The sequence below is a fragment of the Lithobates pipiens genome, unplaced genomic scaffold, assembly GCF_037356315.1.
Source record: "Lithobates pipiens isolate NorthernLeopardFrog02 unplaced genomic scaffold, aLitPip1_a1.2 Scaffold_1, whole genome shotgun sequence".
Classification (NCBI taxonomy): domain Eukaryota; kingdom Metazoa; phylum Chordata; class Amphibia; order Anura; family Ranidae; genus Lithobates; species Lithobates pipiens.
In genome coordinates, this window is record NW_027507685.1 from 219,900,555 (window position 1) to 219,918,141 (window position 17,587).

General features: G+C 43.2%; 1 protein-coding gene across 2 annotated transcripts in view; it reads left to right on the forward strand.

The window, feature by feature from the left end:
* The window catches only part of LOC143983366 (uncharacterized), a 67,761-nt gene that overhangs the window by 25,343 nt on the left and 24,831 nt on the right, over window positions 1-17,587 (forward strand). For both annotated transcript variants that reach the window (XM_077482973.1, XM_077482964.1), the window contains exons 8-12: window positions 906-958; window positions 2,212-2,301; window positions 8,623-8,736; window positions 11,411-11,463; window positions 13,969-14,105. In XM_077482973.1, the coding sequence (XP_077339099.1) occupies window positions 906-958; window positions 2,212-2,301; window positions 8,623-8,736; window positions 11,411-11,463; window positions 13,969-14,105 (447 nt within the window). The remainder of the gene's footprint in view (window positions 1-905; window positions 959-2,211; window positions 2,302-8,622; window positions 8,737-11,410; window positions 11,464-13,968; window positions 14,106-17,587) is intronic.

Consider the following 17,587-nt stretch of genomic DNA (forward strand, 5'->3'; position numbering starts at 1 on the left):
AGAAGTAGATCCATGGTAAAAAATTTAGTGTAGGTGGACCTCGCTCTGCTCCTAGGCTGCTACCTTTGATAACAACAAAGTAAGCACTTAATAGTAAATTCTTGGATGTCTGGTATAAAATTTAATCTCAATTAAAGGTATTTGAAAAGACTCAGCCGGCTGCTCTTAGTGCCATCGGGAGATGCTAGTCTTCATCAAGCCCCAGGGGTGGACTGACAACTCATGGGGCCCCTGGGCAATAGGAGATTATGGGGCCCCCAGGCAATCCGAGATTATGGGGCCACGCAGTATACACACATACAGTATACAATCACACAGTATACACCTACATGTACACACAGTATACACAGGCATGTTTCTATTGGCTGAGAAGGTACTTGAGAGGTGGGGCAGCTATAATCTTGGGATTTTTAGACCAAAAGGAAGATTTTTACATACTGTCCCTGGTTTTACTGAGGCTGGCAACCCTGATGGGGCCCCCTAGTGTCTCGGGGGCCCTTGCGCAGTCCCCGAGTGGCCTAATGGTCAGTCTGCCCCTGTCAAGCCAATTTCTCTTCTTCAAGTGCCTTCTGTTGTGATTCAAATACCATTGAATTCTTAAGCCTTGAAGGATGGAGGGACTGTTTTCCCTTGAAATGTGTTGATTGTATTTTTATCCATTAAACATTTAAAAAAGGCCTTTAAGTGAAATACATTTTTGTATCAGGTGATCCTCAAAACACATCCAAGGATCAGAGCCAGGAATTAGGCAACAAGACCTCGCTGTCTGTGTTTTTCATACAGTATACAAAGCCAGGGGGTAATTCAGCCCAGTGTACTCCTATCCCAAAAATACTTTATTTTATAATACAAAATATCTCTGTGCTCCTACTTTTTACAATTTCCTCACCTATTCTCTTCCTCAGGCCAACTGACAACACCCTGCTAGAGCTGACGTTTACCAACAGAGGAGGCCCAGGTACAGAAAACCAAATTTTTCAAGAATTTGGAAAGGATCACATTACAAAACAGACCCAAAAAGTCTATATCATAAGGATTGGAGAATAACGAACAGAGATTATAACACTAATGGACGAAAGCATGCGTGGATTTCATCAGTAATAATGTGGTGTGCGGATAACCTTCTTTATGACTGGCTATCCAACTGCCTCTGTTGTAACCCTATTGTGTACACTTTGCATCCCTATTGAATGCCACGTTTTAGCTATTATAGAAATGTTATTTGTGCATCAAAGGCCTCTTTCACGCAGACGGTTCAATCAGGTTCACCTATTAAGAAGCTCCATGTTAGTCAATTGGTGGCTGGATATCTGATTACCCTTCAAGTCTATTCAGTTTCCCATCCCCATCAAAAAAAAAGGCAAACATTTGTTTCTTTTTTCATATTTTCAGACCTAAACATGAGGCATCTTAGGTATTCCTATGTAAATGGGTTCAAGTCCATTTACATCTGGTCGCCCAAAGATGTAACATGTCACATAAGTCTTGGTCTATCCTGCTCCTTCAGGAAAGGGCCAAAATGTGAGACACTGTATATGTGGCTTTTAAAGAGTTAGTTTATCATTTTAGAAAAAAAATTTAAGTGCAGCACAGGGAGGACATGATGATATGAAGCATCTAGACCAACCTTTCTCAACCTGTTTACCTCAGGGACCTTTGAAATCATTTTCAGGTCTTGGGGATCCCTTCTAAAATGAATTCATTGGTGGCCAGTGAAATAATGCTCCATATATTGGTGGCTAGTTGTCAGAATCCCTCCTGTACAGACAGCTAAAAAGATCATAGTATCTGCCAGGAGATGATGTCATACTCTCTACCATTCCCATTGCCCATTACATTGGTGGTCAGCAGGAAGAATGTAAATTACATTGCTGATCAACAGCCCCCCTTACACTGGTGGTCAGAATGCCACCCTTACAGAATCCTTAAAAAAAAAATCACTGGCATCATAATGCTAACGCTGCCCAGTGGTGTTGACCTTATAACTATGTAGGCACCATTAAATGGGAGGTCAATCAGCCACAACTCAAGATACCCCTAGTAACCTCTGGAGGAAGCTTGGGGTTCAACTGAACATTGGCAGGTCCACTTCATGCTCTTCCTCCAGCTGCCCAGCATGCCATCCTATAATACGTAGCTCAATAACACTGAACATTTGCATAATCACATGTTTTAAAAGCAAATTTTTGATAACTAAATGGTATTTTTTAGATGGATATAAGGTCCTAGACTTCCAGACTGGGGAAGATTTACTGTTGCTCGGAGTCCAGACAGAAACGGGAAAAACCTTGTACTTGGCATGTGAGTATATGCTTTGGACTGTAAATGGATCATGTGGTGCATGGACTATATTGCCTGAAAGTTCTTTATTGGAGGCATTTGACTCTAAAAAAATAAGAGGCAAATACATAGCTTTAAATATATTAACCTAGCAGAGGAACCAAGAGAGTTGAGTAAAGCTTGACTAGGCAGCCTGGATATAAAGCAACCCTTGTAGTGAAGCCCCTTCCACACTGCAAGGGTTAAATTCTATTTTTTTGTCTAAGGATTGATGAACAAGTTGAATTACTTACCTTATTCCTCACTCCCTTGGCAGGCAGCGATCTCCAATGCTTCTAAGATGTGAAAGGGGCTTCTGTGTCCTTGCGTTTAGTGCAGAAATGCTGGTCCTGCATTGTAAGTGACAATTTCACAGAGAGAAACAGCTTAGAAGGACCAGTCATAAGTCTGTGGGAGCAAGGAATAAATTAAGTATTTCGCCTTATTCCTATCCATCTAGACAAAATTTGAATTTAACTCTAGCAATGCAGAGCCCCATTGCAAGGGTTTCTTTTTGTCCAGCCCAGTTCAGCTTTCAAGAAAATCTATTATGTTCTGGATTAAGCAATGCATATTTCATCTTTATTTAGGTAATTATGAAATAATGTATATTATGTAGTCTACTATTCAGCCAGCAGATGGAGTGGTAGACTCCTTTTTCACATGTTGACATTCTCCAATCAACAACACTGCTCAGAACGTGTAATGCCGCGTACACACGACCGTACTTTTCAACGGACTTGGTCCGGCGGGCAATCTGATGGACATTGCAGCTGAGGTCCACCGGACTTTCAAACAAACGGACTTGGCAACACACGATCACTCCAAAAGTCAGATGGATTCGGACATGATGACGTAGTATAAGGAAGTTCATAGCCAGTAGCCAATAGCTGCCCTAGCCTCGGTTTTAGTCCATTGGACTAGCATACAGATGACCGGATTTTTCGACCAGACTCGAGTCCGTTGGAAAGATTTGAAGCAAGTTTTATTTCTAGGTCTGCCGGACTTTTGGGAAGAGCTAGAGCCCACACACAATCGAATTATTTGACGGATTCCAGTCCGCCAGACCAAGTCCGTCGAAAAGTCCGGTCGTGTGTACGCGGCATAAGTGTTGTTCATTGGAGCACCGTGTGGGGGAGTGTCTGACTCCAGGAGATCTGCAGCATGTTTCCAGCACTAGGCAACTTAACATAGGTTTTCAGCAATAATCCAACACTATAAATAAAAAGAGATCCCCATTGCCATTAATAAGCTCCAAGAGGCAGAGCAAAACCTATTGAGGGAGTGGACTGGCTGGAGTCCAGGGCTGAGGATGCCATTCATCTAACTTCATGTACATGGTTCAGAGGAGTGTGCAGGAGGTATGCCAGCTGTGCCTGGTAATAGCCTTATCAGTATGTGCAGTGCCAATTCCCCCTACTGTTTTGCCCCCCCCCCATGTTGCTCCCCCCCCCCACCCTGCAGTGCTACTGGCTTCCCGCCTCCCCTCTCCCCTGGCTGCTGCAGGGAATGTTTCAGGATGGGCAGCAGGGGAAGGTGCTAGAAAATATGTAATTTACCAGCCCCTCCCTTTTATAAATGAACACAGTGAACCCACTCGCTCACTGTGTTAATTGAAAACGGAGCATAGTAAACACTGTATTCATTTTCTGAATGAACAGGAAGCTGTTCAGCACAGAGCACTTCCCATTCATTCACTGCCCCTTGCAACTGAGGCTGCATGTGTGTTTAAACTTTGGGGTGCAAACCTATGGTCTGGTTCATAATGTGCGGCTTATGGACCTTCTCCTTTGACAGTGCTGCAGCTTGGAGCTGGGAGCTAGCAGTTCACTGTCACTGCCTGCACTCACAGCGGTCTAGACTTTACCCCTCTACCTGAGCGGCACCTACATTTTGTCTTTTTGGGTCACATAAAAGAAAGAGACCTATACATAGTTACATTTTATCCAGCCGGATTGCATTAGAGGTATAACATAAACCTTGAATGATCTGTTCAGGTGATTACCAGTAGTTTCAGTTAGAGAGAAACCTTCTGAAAGGAAACAGCTTCTGTAGTAACCTCTCTTTAAAAAACCTATAACACTCTGCAAATACTGTCATCAGAGCACCCTGTGTTAGATAGCTCTGCCCTCTACATTCACAGATCCTGTGTTATTCATAGAAGCTGTAGTATGGCTTCTATGAATGGTGGATCTGGCAGGAAAGGATGGGTATAGTATAGCTAAAAGTAGAAGAAGGGACATATTATACTAACTGTAAGTTATGTACCTTGTACTGATTTTTATGTTTCTTGTGTTTAGCTAAACTAAGGCCCCTTTCAAACTTGTACTACTTGTCGTGGGACTTGGGACTGCAAAGTCACATGACAAGTCATTTAACATGATTTCCAATGACAATCATTCATATTAGTACAACTTCAAGTACTGCTGACTTCAAAGTAGTCCCTGCACTTTGACCCTACTTCAGCCCACCGAATATCATTAAAGTAGGATCAAAGTCTGATCTCCGTCTTAACTGATCCGATTTTGCATGTGAAAAAAAATGGCATGGGTTTCCCCTCTAAGAGCATACCAGGCCCTTCAGTCTGGTATGGATTTTAAGGGGAACCCCATGCCGAAAAAAACTGTGTGGGGGCCCCCCCAAAATCCATATCAAACCCTTATCTGAGCACACAGATCAGGAAAGGGAGTGGGGACGAGTGGGCGCCCCCTCCCTTCTGAACCATACCAGGCTACATGCCCTCAACATGGGGGGGTGGGTGCTTTGGGGCAGAGGGGGCCCTGTGCCCCCCACCCCTAAGCACCTTGTCCCAATGTTGATGAGGACAAGGGCCTTCTCGTGACAACCCTGGCTGTTGGTTCTCGGGGTCTGCGGGTGGGAATCTTGAAGCCCCCTTTAAATTTAACCAGCCCCCCATCCTATGTGAATGAGTATAGAGTACATTTTACACCTACCCATTCACCTAAAAAAAAGTGTCAAAAATAAAACGCAGTACACAGGTTTCTAAAGTAATTTATTTAGGCAGCTTCAGCGTCTCTTCCGACTTCTTCTCCCCTCTTTGGCTCTTCTGCCTCCTCTGCTGATGTCTTCTGCCTCTGCTAGTTCTTCTCCCCTCTCCGGGTCTTCTGCGGTCTCCGCTGATGTATTCTAGCCCTCTCCAGTTCTTCTCCCTCTGTCCGCTGTCTTCTGTCTCTGCCGGGTCTTGTCCACTGTCTTCTGCCTCTGTTCTTCTGATGTTGACTCAACGCTCTCTCCCGCTCTAATGCTGGGTGCATGGTATGACACTACTTATATTGGCACAGGGTGGGGGTCAACGGGTGGCCCACCCCATACGTTAAAAAATGGCGTAGGGGTTCCCCTTAAAATCCATGCAAGACTAAAGGCTCTGGTATGGTTTTGGAGGGGGAACCCATGCCATTTTTTTTTTTTTTTCATTTTTTACGTGGAGTTCCCACTAAAGATTTATACCATACACAAAGTGCCTGGCATTGTCGGGATCAAAGTCGGATCCCCGTTCATTGAAGTCGGGAGGATGTCGGACTTCAAGTTACAGGGCAAAGTCGTACCACTGTTGTGTCGCACAAGTGTGAAAGGGGCCTAAGGCTTTAAAGCAGACTACAGTGCCTTAAAAATGTATACATACCCCTTGAAATTTTTCACATTTTGTCATGTTACAACCACGTAAATGTATTTTTTGGGGATTTAATTTGATAGACCAACACAAAGTGGCACATAATTGTGAAGTGGAAGAAAAATAATAAATGGTTTTCAAATGGTTCTTTGTAGAACCACCTTTCGCTGTAATTACAGCTTCAAGTCTTTTTGGGGATGTCTCTACCAGCTTTGCACATCTACAGAGTGAAATTTTTGCTCATTCTTCTTTGCTATATAGCTCAAGCTCTGTCAGATTGGATGGAGAGCGTCTGTGAACAGCAATTTTCAAGTCTTGCCACAGATTCTCAATTGGATTTAGGTCTGGACTTTGACTTGGCCATTCTAAGCCATGAATATGCTTTTATCTAAACCATTCTATTGTAGCTCTGGCAGTATGTTTGGGGTCGTTGTCCTGCTGGAAGGTGAACCTCCGCCCCAGTCTCAAGTATTTTGCAGACTAACAGGTTTTCTTGTAATGTATTTGGCTCCATCCATCTTCCCTTCATTCTGACCAGCTTCCCTGTCCCTGCTGAAGAAAAGCATCCCTGCAATATGATGCTTCCACCACCATGTTTCACGATGGGGATGGTGAATTCAGGGTGATGTACAGTGTTAGTTTTCAGCCACGTATAGCATTTTGCTTTTAGGCCAAAAAGTTAAATTTTGGTCTCATCTAACCAGAGCACCTTCTTCCACATGTTTGCTGTGTCCCCCACACAGCTTATTACAAACTGCAAACAGGTCTTCTTATGGCTTTCTTTCAACAATGTGTTTCTTTTTCTTGCCACTCTTCCATAAAGGCCAGATTTGTGGAGAGCACAACTAATAGTTGTCCAGATTCTCCCACCTGAGCTGTGGATCTCTGCAGTTCCTCCAGAGTTACCATGGGCCTCTTGGCTGCTTCTCTGATGAATGCTCTCCTTGCCCGGCCTGTTAGTTTAGGTAGAAAGCAATGTCTTGGTAGGTTTGCAGTTGTGCCATACTCTTTCCATTTTCAGTTGATGGATTGAAGAGTGCTCTGTGAGATGTTCAAATCTTGGTATATTTTTTTTATAACCTAACCCTGCTTTAAACTTCTCCACAACGTTATCCTTGACCTGTCTGGTGTGTTCCTTGGCCTTCGTGGTGTTTTTTTTTTTCACGGATGCTCTCTAACAAACCTCTGAGGGCTTCACAGAACAGCTGTATTTATAATGAGATTAAATTACAAACAAGTGGACTCTATTTACTAATTAGGTGACTTCTGAAGGCAATTGGTTCCACTAGATTTTAGCTAAGGGTATTAGAGTAAAGGGGGCTGAATACAAATGCACGTCACACTTTTCAGATAATTATTTGTGAACATTTTGGAAAAATATTTAACATTTTTCTTTCCACTTCACAATTATGTGCCATTTTGTGTTGGTCTATCACACAAAATCCTAATAAAATACATTTACATTTTTGGTTGCAACATGACAAAATGGGGAAAATTTCAAAGTGTGATGAATACTTTTTCAAGGCACTGTAATTGCTCTCAGTCAACATTAAAGGAGGAGTATGGCCAAAGATTTTTTGACTATATTTCTCCTGTGGATCACAGGAGTGCAGTCACTTGTTCACTGCTCTGAAGCATTTTCAGCTAAAGCTCACTGTCGGTTGACATGACAGAGCCGGTCCAGGCTCTGAAAAGATCCCAATCATATGGTTAAGATCCATCCAGAAGCCTGGAGCGGTAGCTGGCTAAGCCTCTCACTGAGCTGCTTGGAGACTGAGCCAGCCATTTCCACCCCCTCCAAAGCCCAGTGCTCCGGTGAGCACTGGAGGGGCAGAGCAGAGAGCCAGTGACTGACAGTCAACGGCTCTCTGCAGGCTGAGGACCCAGAGCTGAGTGATCAGTGGTGTTTGATCGCTCAGTTCTACATCTTAGAGGCAGCGAGGGACAGCTGCAGCTGGGATCTGTGCTGCAGCCATCTAGATGAATATAATATATATATATATATATATATTTTTTGCGATTCCCATACTTCTCTTTTAACTCTTTTTAATCATTATGCTGCTAGCATTAGTAAATAGATAGGAAGGCATGTTATTGTACATTTTTATACATTTCCTCAGTTGCTTCCAGTTTTTTTGGCCTAGGCCAAAATTATGTCATACATGCCAATAGTCTTGATGAGCATTTTTATTCCTTTCATCTGGAGGAGGGCTTTCTCAGCATAGCACACCCTCCAGCCTGCATGCCTGAGCTAAGGGCAGATAGATTCCACAAAGTAAATACTACTGCTCAGAAAAAGTTTATCTCTGCTTTAATTACTGTTACTGCAAGTGTTTGTAGAATTGAATATCTATGCAAACAGCACAAAGTCAAATCACAGAAAGGCTGTTGGTATATGGCATCCCCGGTAATGTCCGGAGGTATGTTGCACTGGGAAAATATAGTATAGTTCGAACTTTCACTTAACACTTATGTTGAAGGATTTCAGCAAGAGACTAGGTTGCTCCAGTTGCCTCCTGAAAATCAATACTGCTAAGATAAATATGGCTTTAGTTTGAGTATTCTGTATCTTGCCAACAAACCCAAATGATAGGCACAATAGGACAGCAATTGGTGTAAGTGACAGGTACTTTATATTAGCTCAAGCAAAGCTCATTTCTTTTGTCTTGCAGCAAGGAACCCTACAGCGAAGCAGTCCGTCATTAACAGATTTAAGACACAGGCTTTGTGCTTTGAAACAAAATATCATTACTTTATACCGGGAGGCATTGATGAAGATGATGACGGTAAGTGAGATAAACGTGCATTGTGGTAGAGTCGGCCAATAATGGGCTCTCTGTCCTTCATGAAGCACAAAAGTCAGTTGTACCTCCAAGTGGAACCTTTATGTCTTATTCAAACAACCATTGCAAAGGGGGTACTTAACAAGCAGTTCTGACCTCCACCTAGAGCCCCCCAATAATGGATGTACACATTCCCACCAAGTCAAAGGCTCTGAGTATTACAAGTAGCTTACCTGCTGCCTATGCAAGGATGGACATAACATTTGCACCTTTAAACTTAAGGCTCTTGCACATAGACACACTCCTAAACCTTGTGGACGGCTTTCCCAGAAGGGTTGAAGCTATTATAGCTGCAAAGGGTGGGCCAACTCAATATTGAACCATATGGACTAAGACTGGGTTGCCATTAAAGTTTATGTGCATGTAAAGGCAGTGGTCCCAATACTTTTGACAATATAGTGTATATGTTTGTACTATACAGCCCATTCTCACATTTTTATGCAGGAACTTATTGCCAGGAATATCTAATGCTCCCTCTGCAGTATACTGTACAAGAATCCTTATGCCGCGTACACACGATCAGACTTTCCGGCAGACTTGGTCCGGCGGACCTAGAAAGAAAACATGTTTCAAATCTATCCGACGGACTAAAAATCGGGAAAACCGCTCGTTTGTGTGCTTGTCCGACAGAGCAAATACGACGCAAGGGCAGCTATTGGCTATTGAACTTCCTTTTTTTAGTCCGTTTATGCCATCACGTTCAAAACTAATGGACTTTCGAATGGACTTAGCTCCGGTCGTGTGTGGCTAAGTCCGTTTCGTTCAGAAAGTCCGTTGGACCTCCGTCAGGAAGACCGTCGGACCTAGTCTGACGAAAAGTCCGTTCGTGTGTACGCAGCATTAGGGGCCATTTATACTAGATATGGATTTGGCGATTGGGGTGCTGGGTCTTACCTTATTGGCTATTGGGGGTGCAGGAAGAGTCATTATAAGTTATCTAAACCCAAGAACAAAAATGTAATATATTGCAGCTTATCAGTCATTAGATGTGGTGACTGCATAAATGTGGTCATACACTGGCAGATTTTGGTACAAATGTTTGTACCAAAAATCTCATCAGTACATTGGGTAATGCCATCAGACACTTGACAAATTTCGTTTGACAGTACTTTAAAGTTTAGTTTGCTTTTAACATTCAATTTTAGATTGGGTGGAATTTTTCAAATGAAAAGCATTAGTAGAATTTTGTTCATCCGAGAAATATTTTATCGAAAATAATTGTTGATTTGACCCTGTTAACTATTAGAATTTTTTTTTTTTAAGTTTCAATTTTACTTATGTCCAGCTTTAGTTTTCTTTTTTTAGACTTTTTTTTTTGCATTATTTTCACTTATTAATCCTGCCAGTAAAACTTTTTGTCCAAGAGTGACAACATTGTGTACTGTATCTATGGAGGAGCAACGTCGTCACCCTAGGGCAGTGTTCTCCAAACTGCAGCCCAGAGGTCAGATGCTGTCTTTTGCTATTCTTTTCACTGACACCAACAATGGGGTATAATTACTGTTACTGACACCAAAGATGGGGCACTATTCCTCCCACTGACACCAACAATGGGGTACTATTCCTCCCACTGACACTAATGATGGCGCACCATTCCTCTCAATGTTACCAATGATGGGGCACTATTCCTCCCACTAACACCAATGATGGGGCACTATTCCTCCGACTGACACCAACAATGAGCCACTAATCCTCCTACTGACACCAACAATGGGGTATAATTCATGTTACTGACACCAAAGATGGGGCACTATTCCTCCCACTGAACCCAACAATGGGGTACTATTCCTCCCAATGTTATCAAAGATGGGGCACTATTCCTCCCACTGACGCCCATGATGGGGCACTATTTCTCCCACTGAAACCAACAATGAGGCACTAATCCTCCCACTGATACCAACAATGAAGCATTATTCATCCACTGACACGATAGGGCACTAATCCTCCCACTGGTACCAATGATGGGGCACTATTCTTACCACTGATATAAACGACAGTGCACTATTTCTCCCACTGACACCAATGATGTGGCACTATTTCTCCCCCTAATGCCAAAGGTGCACTGTTTACTCCCACTGTCGCCAAGATAATGTCCCCCTCAAGTTTAAAAGACAGTGGCCCTTTGTTTAGAAAGTTTGGAGACCCCTGCCCTAGGGCAAGAAACGTATGAAGCCTACAGAACACCTCCCCCTTTCCTCTTCTCCATAACATAAGGGGAGGTATACACTTATGAGTGAACAACGTTCCAAGTTCACCTCTGTGAATTAGAGAACACCCCCCCGATGTCAATGAGAAAAGAAGAGGGGGAGATGTCCTACAATTTACAGAGGAAGAACGTGAAACAATGTTAACTGATAAGAGTGTAGAAGGGGCAGAGAGTACTGAGAGTTATCAGCTCACTGCATTTCTGGCAGGATCAACAGGTATTTATTTGCACTTATTAACCAACTATAAAAAAAAATCCTTTAATCATATATTTAACAGACCAAAAAGTCCAAATGATGGAAGTTCATTCTAGGTATTTAGTTCAAATTTAAAATGACATTTTGACAAATTTTTTTAACACATATTTTAAATGTGTACTTGCTTTTAAATGTTATTTCTGATATTTCAACAGCTGAGAGTTGTGCTGATAAGCTGGAGCAAATGGTCCCCATTAACTTCCGAGAAGTAAGTGTGAGCATGTCATGGATGATCACAAGCACCAACACCGCAGCAGACAGCAGCCTCCAAAATCACTGTTATGCCACGTACACACGACCGGACTTTCCGGCAGACTAGGTCCGAAGGGATTAGTCCATCGAACAATCCAATTGTGTGTGGGCTAGTCCGATCGTTTTTCGGAAAAAAATCTGACGGACCCAGAAATAGAACATGTTTCAAAACTATCCGACGGACTCAATTCCGACGGATTAAAATTGGGAAAACTGTTCGTCTGTCTGCTGGTCCGACAGACCAAATACGACGCAAGGGAAGCTATTGGCTACTGGCTATTGAACGTCCTTGTTTAGTCCCGTTTACGTCATCATGTTCAAAACTAAAGGACTTACGAACAGACTTAGTCCATCGGAACTCCGCCAAAAGTCAGTTGGGAAGTCCGTCGGACCTAGTCTGCTGGAAAGTCCGGTTGTGTGTACACGGCATTACTGTAAATCACATTACTGGTAGCCTTAGACACTTTAAAGGGTCAATTTATAAATGTTTTCACCCAAGACTTCAACTTTTACTCACGACTCAAGTATTTTCCCAATCTAATCCAATCAGAAAAATGTGTAAATTTTGGGTGAAAATTGTGTGAAGTTTGTGTTAAAAAAGTTTATAAACAGATCCTTAAGGATTCAGAAAGGGTCGGTCCATCAAAACTGAAATGCTGGTATTTTGTTATATGCCTAGAGTTTCATCTATCTCTCTAGGACATTATTGGTGAGATGTCTACACATCAACCATGCCCACTATGATGGGTTGCTACTCTCCCTGCTTTATTTTATATTATGGGGAATGTAACAGGGCCCAGAATTATGGTAGGAAGATCTTACTGTTGGGGTGTCTAGTTTATCTAGGGTTGATTCAGTCCACCAAGATCTGCCTATGAATAAATGATCACCTTTGGGTGTACTCAGGTCTTACAGGAAACCTGTTTTAAGGGAAATATGGGGGTTTCCATCCCTGACATCCTTCTGAAAATGCTAGATATCACAACCTGTAGAGATTACATACTAGTTTTAGGTCAGTGACTTAAGCCTCGTACACACAGTACAATTGTTGGCCAACCGAGCGTCTGATTTTTGTCAAAAGGGCATCTGCAAGGATCTTGTCTTGCATACTAATCTTACACAATTGTTGTGCCACAAACACGAATGTAGTGACATACTACAAGGAATTTCAGGTCTTGAGCACCACCCATTGGGCTCTTTCTGTTTGTTTTTTTTGTGTTTGGTGAGCGTTGATTTTGAGCATGCATGTTTGTACTTTTGACTTTTGTGTGACGTATTTGTGTACTGACCATATGAAAATCTGACATCAAATTGCTGTCCGCTGAAAATTTACTAGCTTGTCATCCAACATTTGGCTGAAAGTTGGACAACAATTGTCAAAAGGAGTGTACTAACAGTAAGATTTTTGGACAACAGTCTGTCAACAGACAATCCCCTGCCAACAATCGTACTGTGTGTACGAGGCTTTAGAATTGTCTCAGTATTGAAGCCATTGGATCAGTATGGCAACCTGTTTTCAGGTTTTGCTTTGCAAAAGTAAGATCTATTAATTAAAGCTTAAGTTGGCACTTAGCAAATATGTCCCAGGTGAAGCAAATGTTCACTTAATGAACTCTGGATTTGGCAATGACTTGAGTCATTATTACATCTTGCTACTCAGAGCTTAGAATATTACATCCTTCTATGGCAGTCTTTCTCAGCTTTTTCACGCCAGAGGAACCCCTTTAAAAATGTTCAGGTCCCATTAGGTCCCTCATGGGTCATTGGGAAAATGTTCCTTACATTGGTACCCAGTAGGAATAATAATCCTTACATTGGTGTTCAAGGGGAAGAATGCCCATTACGTTGGTGTTTAGAGAGAAGAACTTTTTTTCATTGGTGGTCAGTTGGAAGAATTCCCCTTACATTGGTGTCTGGTACTCTACAAAGAATGCTCATTACATTGGTGTTCAGTGGGAAGAATGCCCATTACTCTCGTGTTCAGTGGGAAGAATGCCCAATACATTGGTGTTCAGAGAGAAGAACCTTCTTTCATTGGTGGTCAGTTGAAAGAATGCCCATTACATTGGTGATGAGCAGTAAGAATGCCCCTTACATTGGTATTCAGTACTGTACAAAGAATGTTAATTACATTGGTGTTCAGTGGGAAGAATGGCTTTACATTTTTGTTCAGAGAGAGGAACCTTCTTTCATTGGTGATCAGTGGAAAGAATGCCCATTACATTGGTGGTGAGTGGGAAGAATGTCCATTGCACTGGTGGTCAGTGGGAAGAATTCCCATTGCATTGGTGGTCATAGAGAAGAATGCCCATTACATCGGAGGTCAGTAGGTAGGCTGTCCACCTTATAGTGGTGGTCAGAATCCCTCCCTTACAGACAGCTAAAAAGATCATTGGCATCATGCTACCATATATATATATATATAATTTTATTTTATTTTTCTCACTTTTATTGTTTTTAGTCTGTAGGTAAATGGATATTGACAGTTTCAGCACATGAGAAGGCGGAAGCGGCTCTGCCAGATATCACAGCTCTCCATGGCTTTACTGAGATCAGTATTGCCAATAATAAAGTGCACCTGTCTCACACCTCCATCCAGTGAGTATGACAAAGATAAGTGACTTTACCCTTTCATCTCTCAGAAATATCCAAAGGTTAAAGAGAACCTGTCATTGGGTCAAACACTTGTGGATGGCCAATTGTTTATTTGTAAAAAAAAATGCACATTTAGGCTATGAAGCCAATTAAAAATAAATAATACATTTTGAAATTTGATTTTAATTCCACTTTAATGGTAGCAGAAACAAATCAGGTCCACTCCTTGCTAGACTGGCCATGCTGTGTGGCAAGACTGTGTAAATATCAGGACTGGATGGATAGCAATACTAAAACTTCAACAGGCAGAATAGTGCCAATATACTGAATGTACAGTGTTTCACCTATATATTTAGTGTATATATTCCCTGTTCAGCTTTAACATAGTGACTATAACTGATTCATGTATGTATGTAGATCGGGATCCTTTCAGAGCCTGGAGAGCAGTGGCGACCCATCCATAAAGGGCGCAGAGGCACTGCCCCCCTAATCCATGCGCCCGGCCCCTAATCTTCATGCAGGGCACCGGATGCATGGATTTCAGTGGGTTTTTTTGTTGTTTTTTTAAGCATATGATTAGAGCCGGGAACTCTAATTGGCTTCAAAAAAGGGTGGGCTCATCCCAGTTGTGTGACACTAGGGAATTAATATTCGCTATTGTCTTCCTGATTCTCCTCCCAGCCAATCAGGAAGCGGGTCCTGAGACCCGATTGGCCAGGGAGTCTTAGGACTCCCAGCCAATCGGGTCTCAGGACCCACTTCCTGTTCCGCCGGGAGAGGAAGCACCCAGATCCCGAGTGGTACAAAGCCTTACGTGTCTACAGTTGGCCCGGTTCTTCCCTTGTCATCTGCCTCCAACCGGAGGCCTCTGATCGTCTGTCTCTCATGAGGTAGAGGGGGTGGGAGATCACTGCCTTCTGCGACGCAGGGCAGGGGAGAATCACCGCCTGCATGTCCATCTCCCGCGGGGGAGGGGTTCACCACCTTCCCAACAGCCCCCCTTGGGGGGAATAGTGGTGTTAGTTTGCTGCTCCCCCCCCCCAAAATATTGAGCACCAGCCACCAGTGCTGGAGAGGCTCTGTAACTTCAGCTGGCACCGGACTTTAGCTTGATGTTGGCTGATTCCAGTAAAGTAAGTAACTCAGTTAAAATAAACAGAGTTACTTAAGGCAGTTACTTTAGAGGGTAACGAGTAATCGAACTGATTACTCTTCCCCTCATGGTAACTCGGTTCCCATTACTTACCGCAATTACATCTACTACCCGGGAGACCCACCATGGCCGCGCTGCTTGGCCGTTCATTCCGCTGCGGGGAGGGGGGCTTTCGCCCGCTGAGCTGAGAAGAGGCTGAGACTCAGAGAGACTGTCTGGAACCCCCCGCCTATCCAGAGACACTGAAAAATGAAGTCAGCTGAGCAGCTGACACCAAACGAGTGAAGGGGAGGGTCTCTCTCTCTCTCTCCCCATGAGGAAAGACATCCCTGGAGGCATTCAAGTAAGTGACTGTCTGACGATTCGAATTGCAGTGAAATCGATCCATCCCAAGTCCTCCACTACCTCTGCTTCTTACTGATCCCATCACTACCTACCCACCATCACTTCTACAACAGAGGTGATGGGGGGGGTACGGTAGGGATGAGATCAGTGGTGGTGGGGGATGGGATCAGTAAGAGGCAGAGGTGATGATGGGAGAGGATGGCACCACCACCACTACCACCCCCCCAAGTACCACCGCTACCTGCCACCCCCCCAAGTACCCCACCGCTGCCACCCCCCCAAGTTTTACACACCACCACCACTGCCACCCCCCCCAAGTACACCACCACCACTGCCACCCCCCCAAGTACACAACCACCACTGCCACCCCTTGAAGTACCACCGCTGCCACCCCCTCAAGTACCACCGCTGCCACCCCCTCAAGTACCACCGCTGCTACCCCCTCAAGTACCACCACTGCTATCCCTGTCAAAGTTACTTTGGTGAGTAACTAATTACTTTTCCAATGTAGTAACCGAGTTACTAACGCAATTACTTTTTGGGAGAAGTAATTTGTAACTTAACAAATTACTTTTTTAAAGTAAGATGACCAACACTGGCTGATTCTGGGTCATGGGAGTGCAAATAGTAAGCGCCTCCTTCTTTTTTTAAGTGTTGCAACTTTTAGCTACTATGTAATTGGTTGGTTGTCTTTAAATGTGTGTGTCTTTTTTGGAAAGCGCTGTTGTTTTTTTATCCTTTAAGCTAGTGCATTGTTGGTTCACTTATCTTTTCCTTCGATTTCCTTTCTAAATGTTTTTTTTCTTTATTTTCTTTGTCTGAATTTCTCACTTCCTGTTCCTCCTCAGTAAGATGTTCAGTAAGCTGTTCTGGCTGACTAACCACCAGCTCGGATGATGGTGAGAAGTTTACTGAGGAGAAACAGGAAGTGAGATATTCAGACAAAGAAAAAAAACATTTAGAAGGGAAATCAAAGGAAAAGGTAAGTGAACCAACAATGCACTAGCTTAAAGGAACCTATGTAGCAAATAAAAAATTTACCTTTACAACCCCTTTAATGTGCCAATTATATAAATTTATCAGAATACACTATTTTTTTGTGATAGCTAACCTTTAATGAGAATTCTCCACCTATTGTTCTTGTGTATGCAGTCCATCCTTGTTTGGTCTTTCCAGTGTCTGTTGTTTTGTGGCAAACCTGAAATCTGTCTAAGCACCCCTGTTCACACACCGGAGTGACTTGTCATGTGATTTGACCTATCAAATTGCTATTCCTATTCCTATTTGTCGGCAAAGTCAGTGTTCAGATTGGTGCAATGCTGACTTTGCGGTGCCGCAGCGATTTGAAAAACTACTTTTTGTGATTTTGGGTGCAACTTGCTTAGACATCTGTGCATGAATCCACATAGATGTCTTCCAAGTCGCACCAGAAGTGCAGGATGCTTGTGGCCAATTATAGCTCAGGGGGTTTAGTACACGCCCCACACTATATAAGGCCGCCAGCCTTGTGTAGTGTGTTCCGGTGTGCAGGGAAAGAGCAAGATAGGCAGGGATAGTGTGTTATTTTCTCAGGCATCTGCAGGAGTTAAAGTGGGTGTTGTGTGCCTCCAGCACAGTATACACCTGTATCTACCGTTTATTACTGGTGTTCTCTAATACAGGCATCTGCAGGAGTTAGTGGATGTTGTGTGCCTCCAGCACAGTATACACCTGTATCTACCCTTTATTGCTGGTGTTCTCTAATGCAGGCATCTGCAGGAGTTAAAGTGGGTGTTGTGCGCCTCCAGCACAGTATACACCTGTATCTACCCTTTATTGCTGGTGTTGTCTGTTGCCTATCTTGCATATTAGCCTTTAAGATTAGCACTTTTGATTTTGAACGTTCCAGTCCCATAGACTTTAATAGGGTTCTAAAGTTCGTACAAATTTTTGGTCCGTTTGAAGGTTCTGGAACCTGGAACCGGGTGGTGTTCGGCTCATCCCTAGT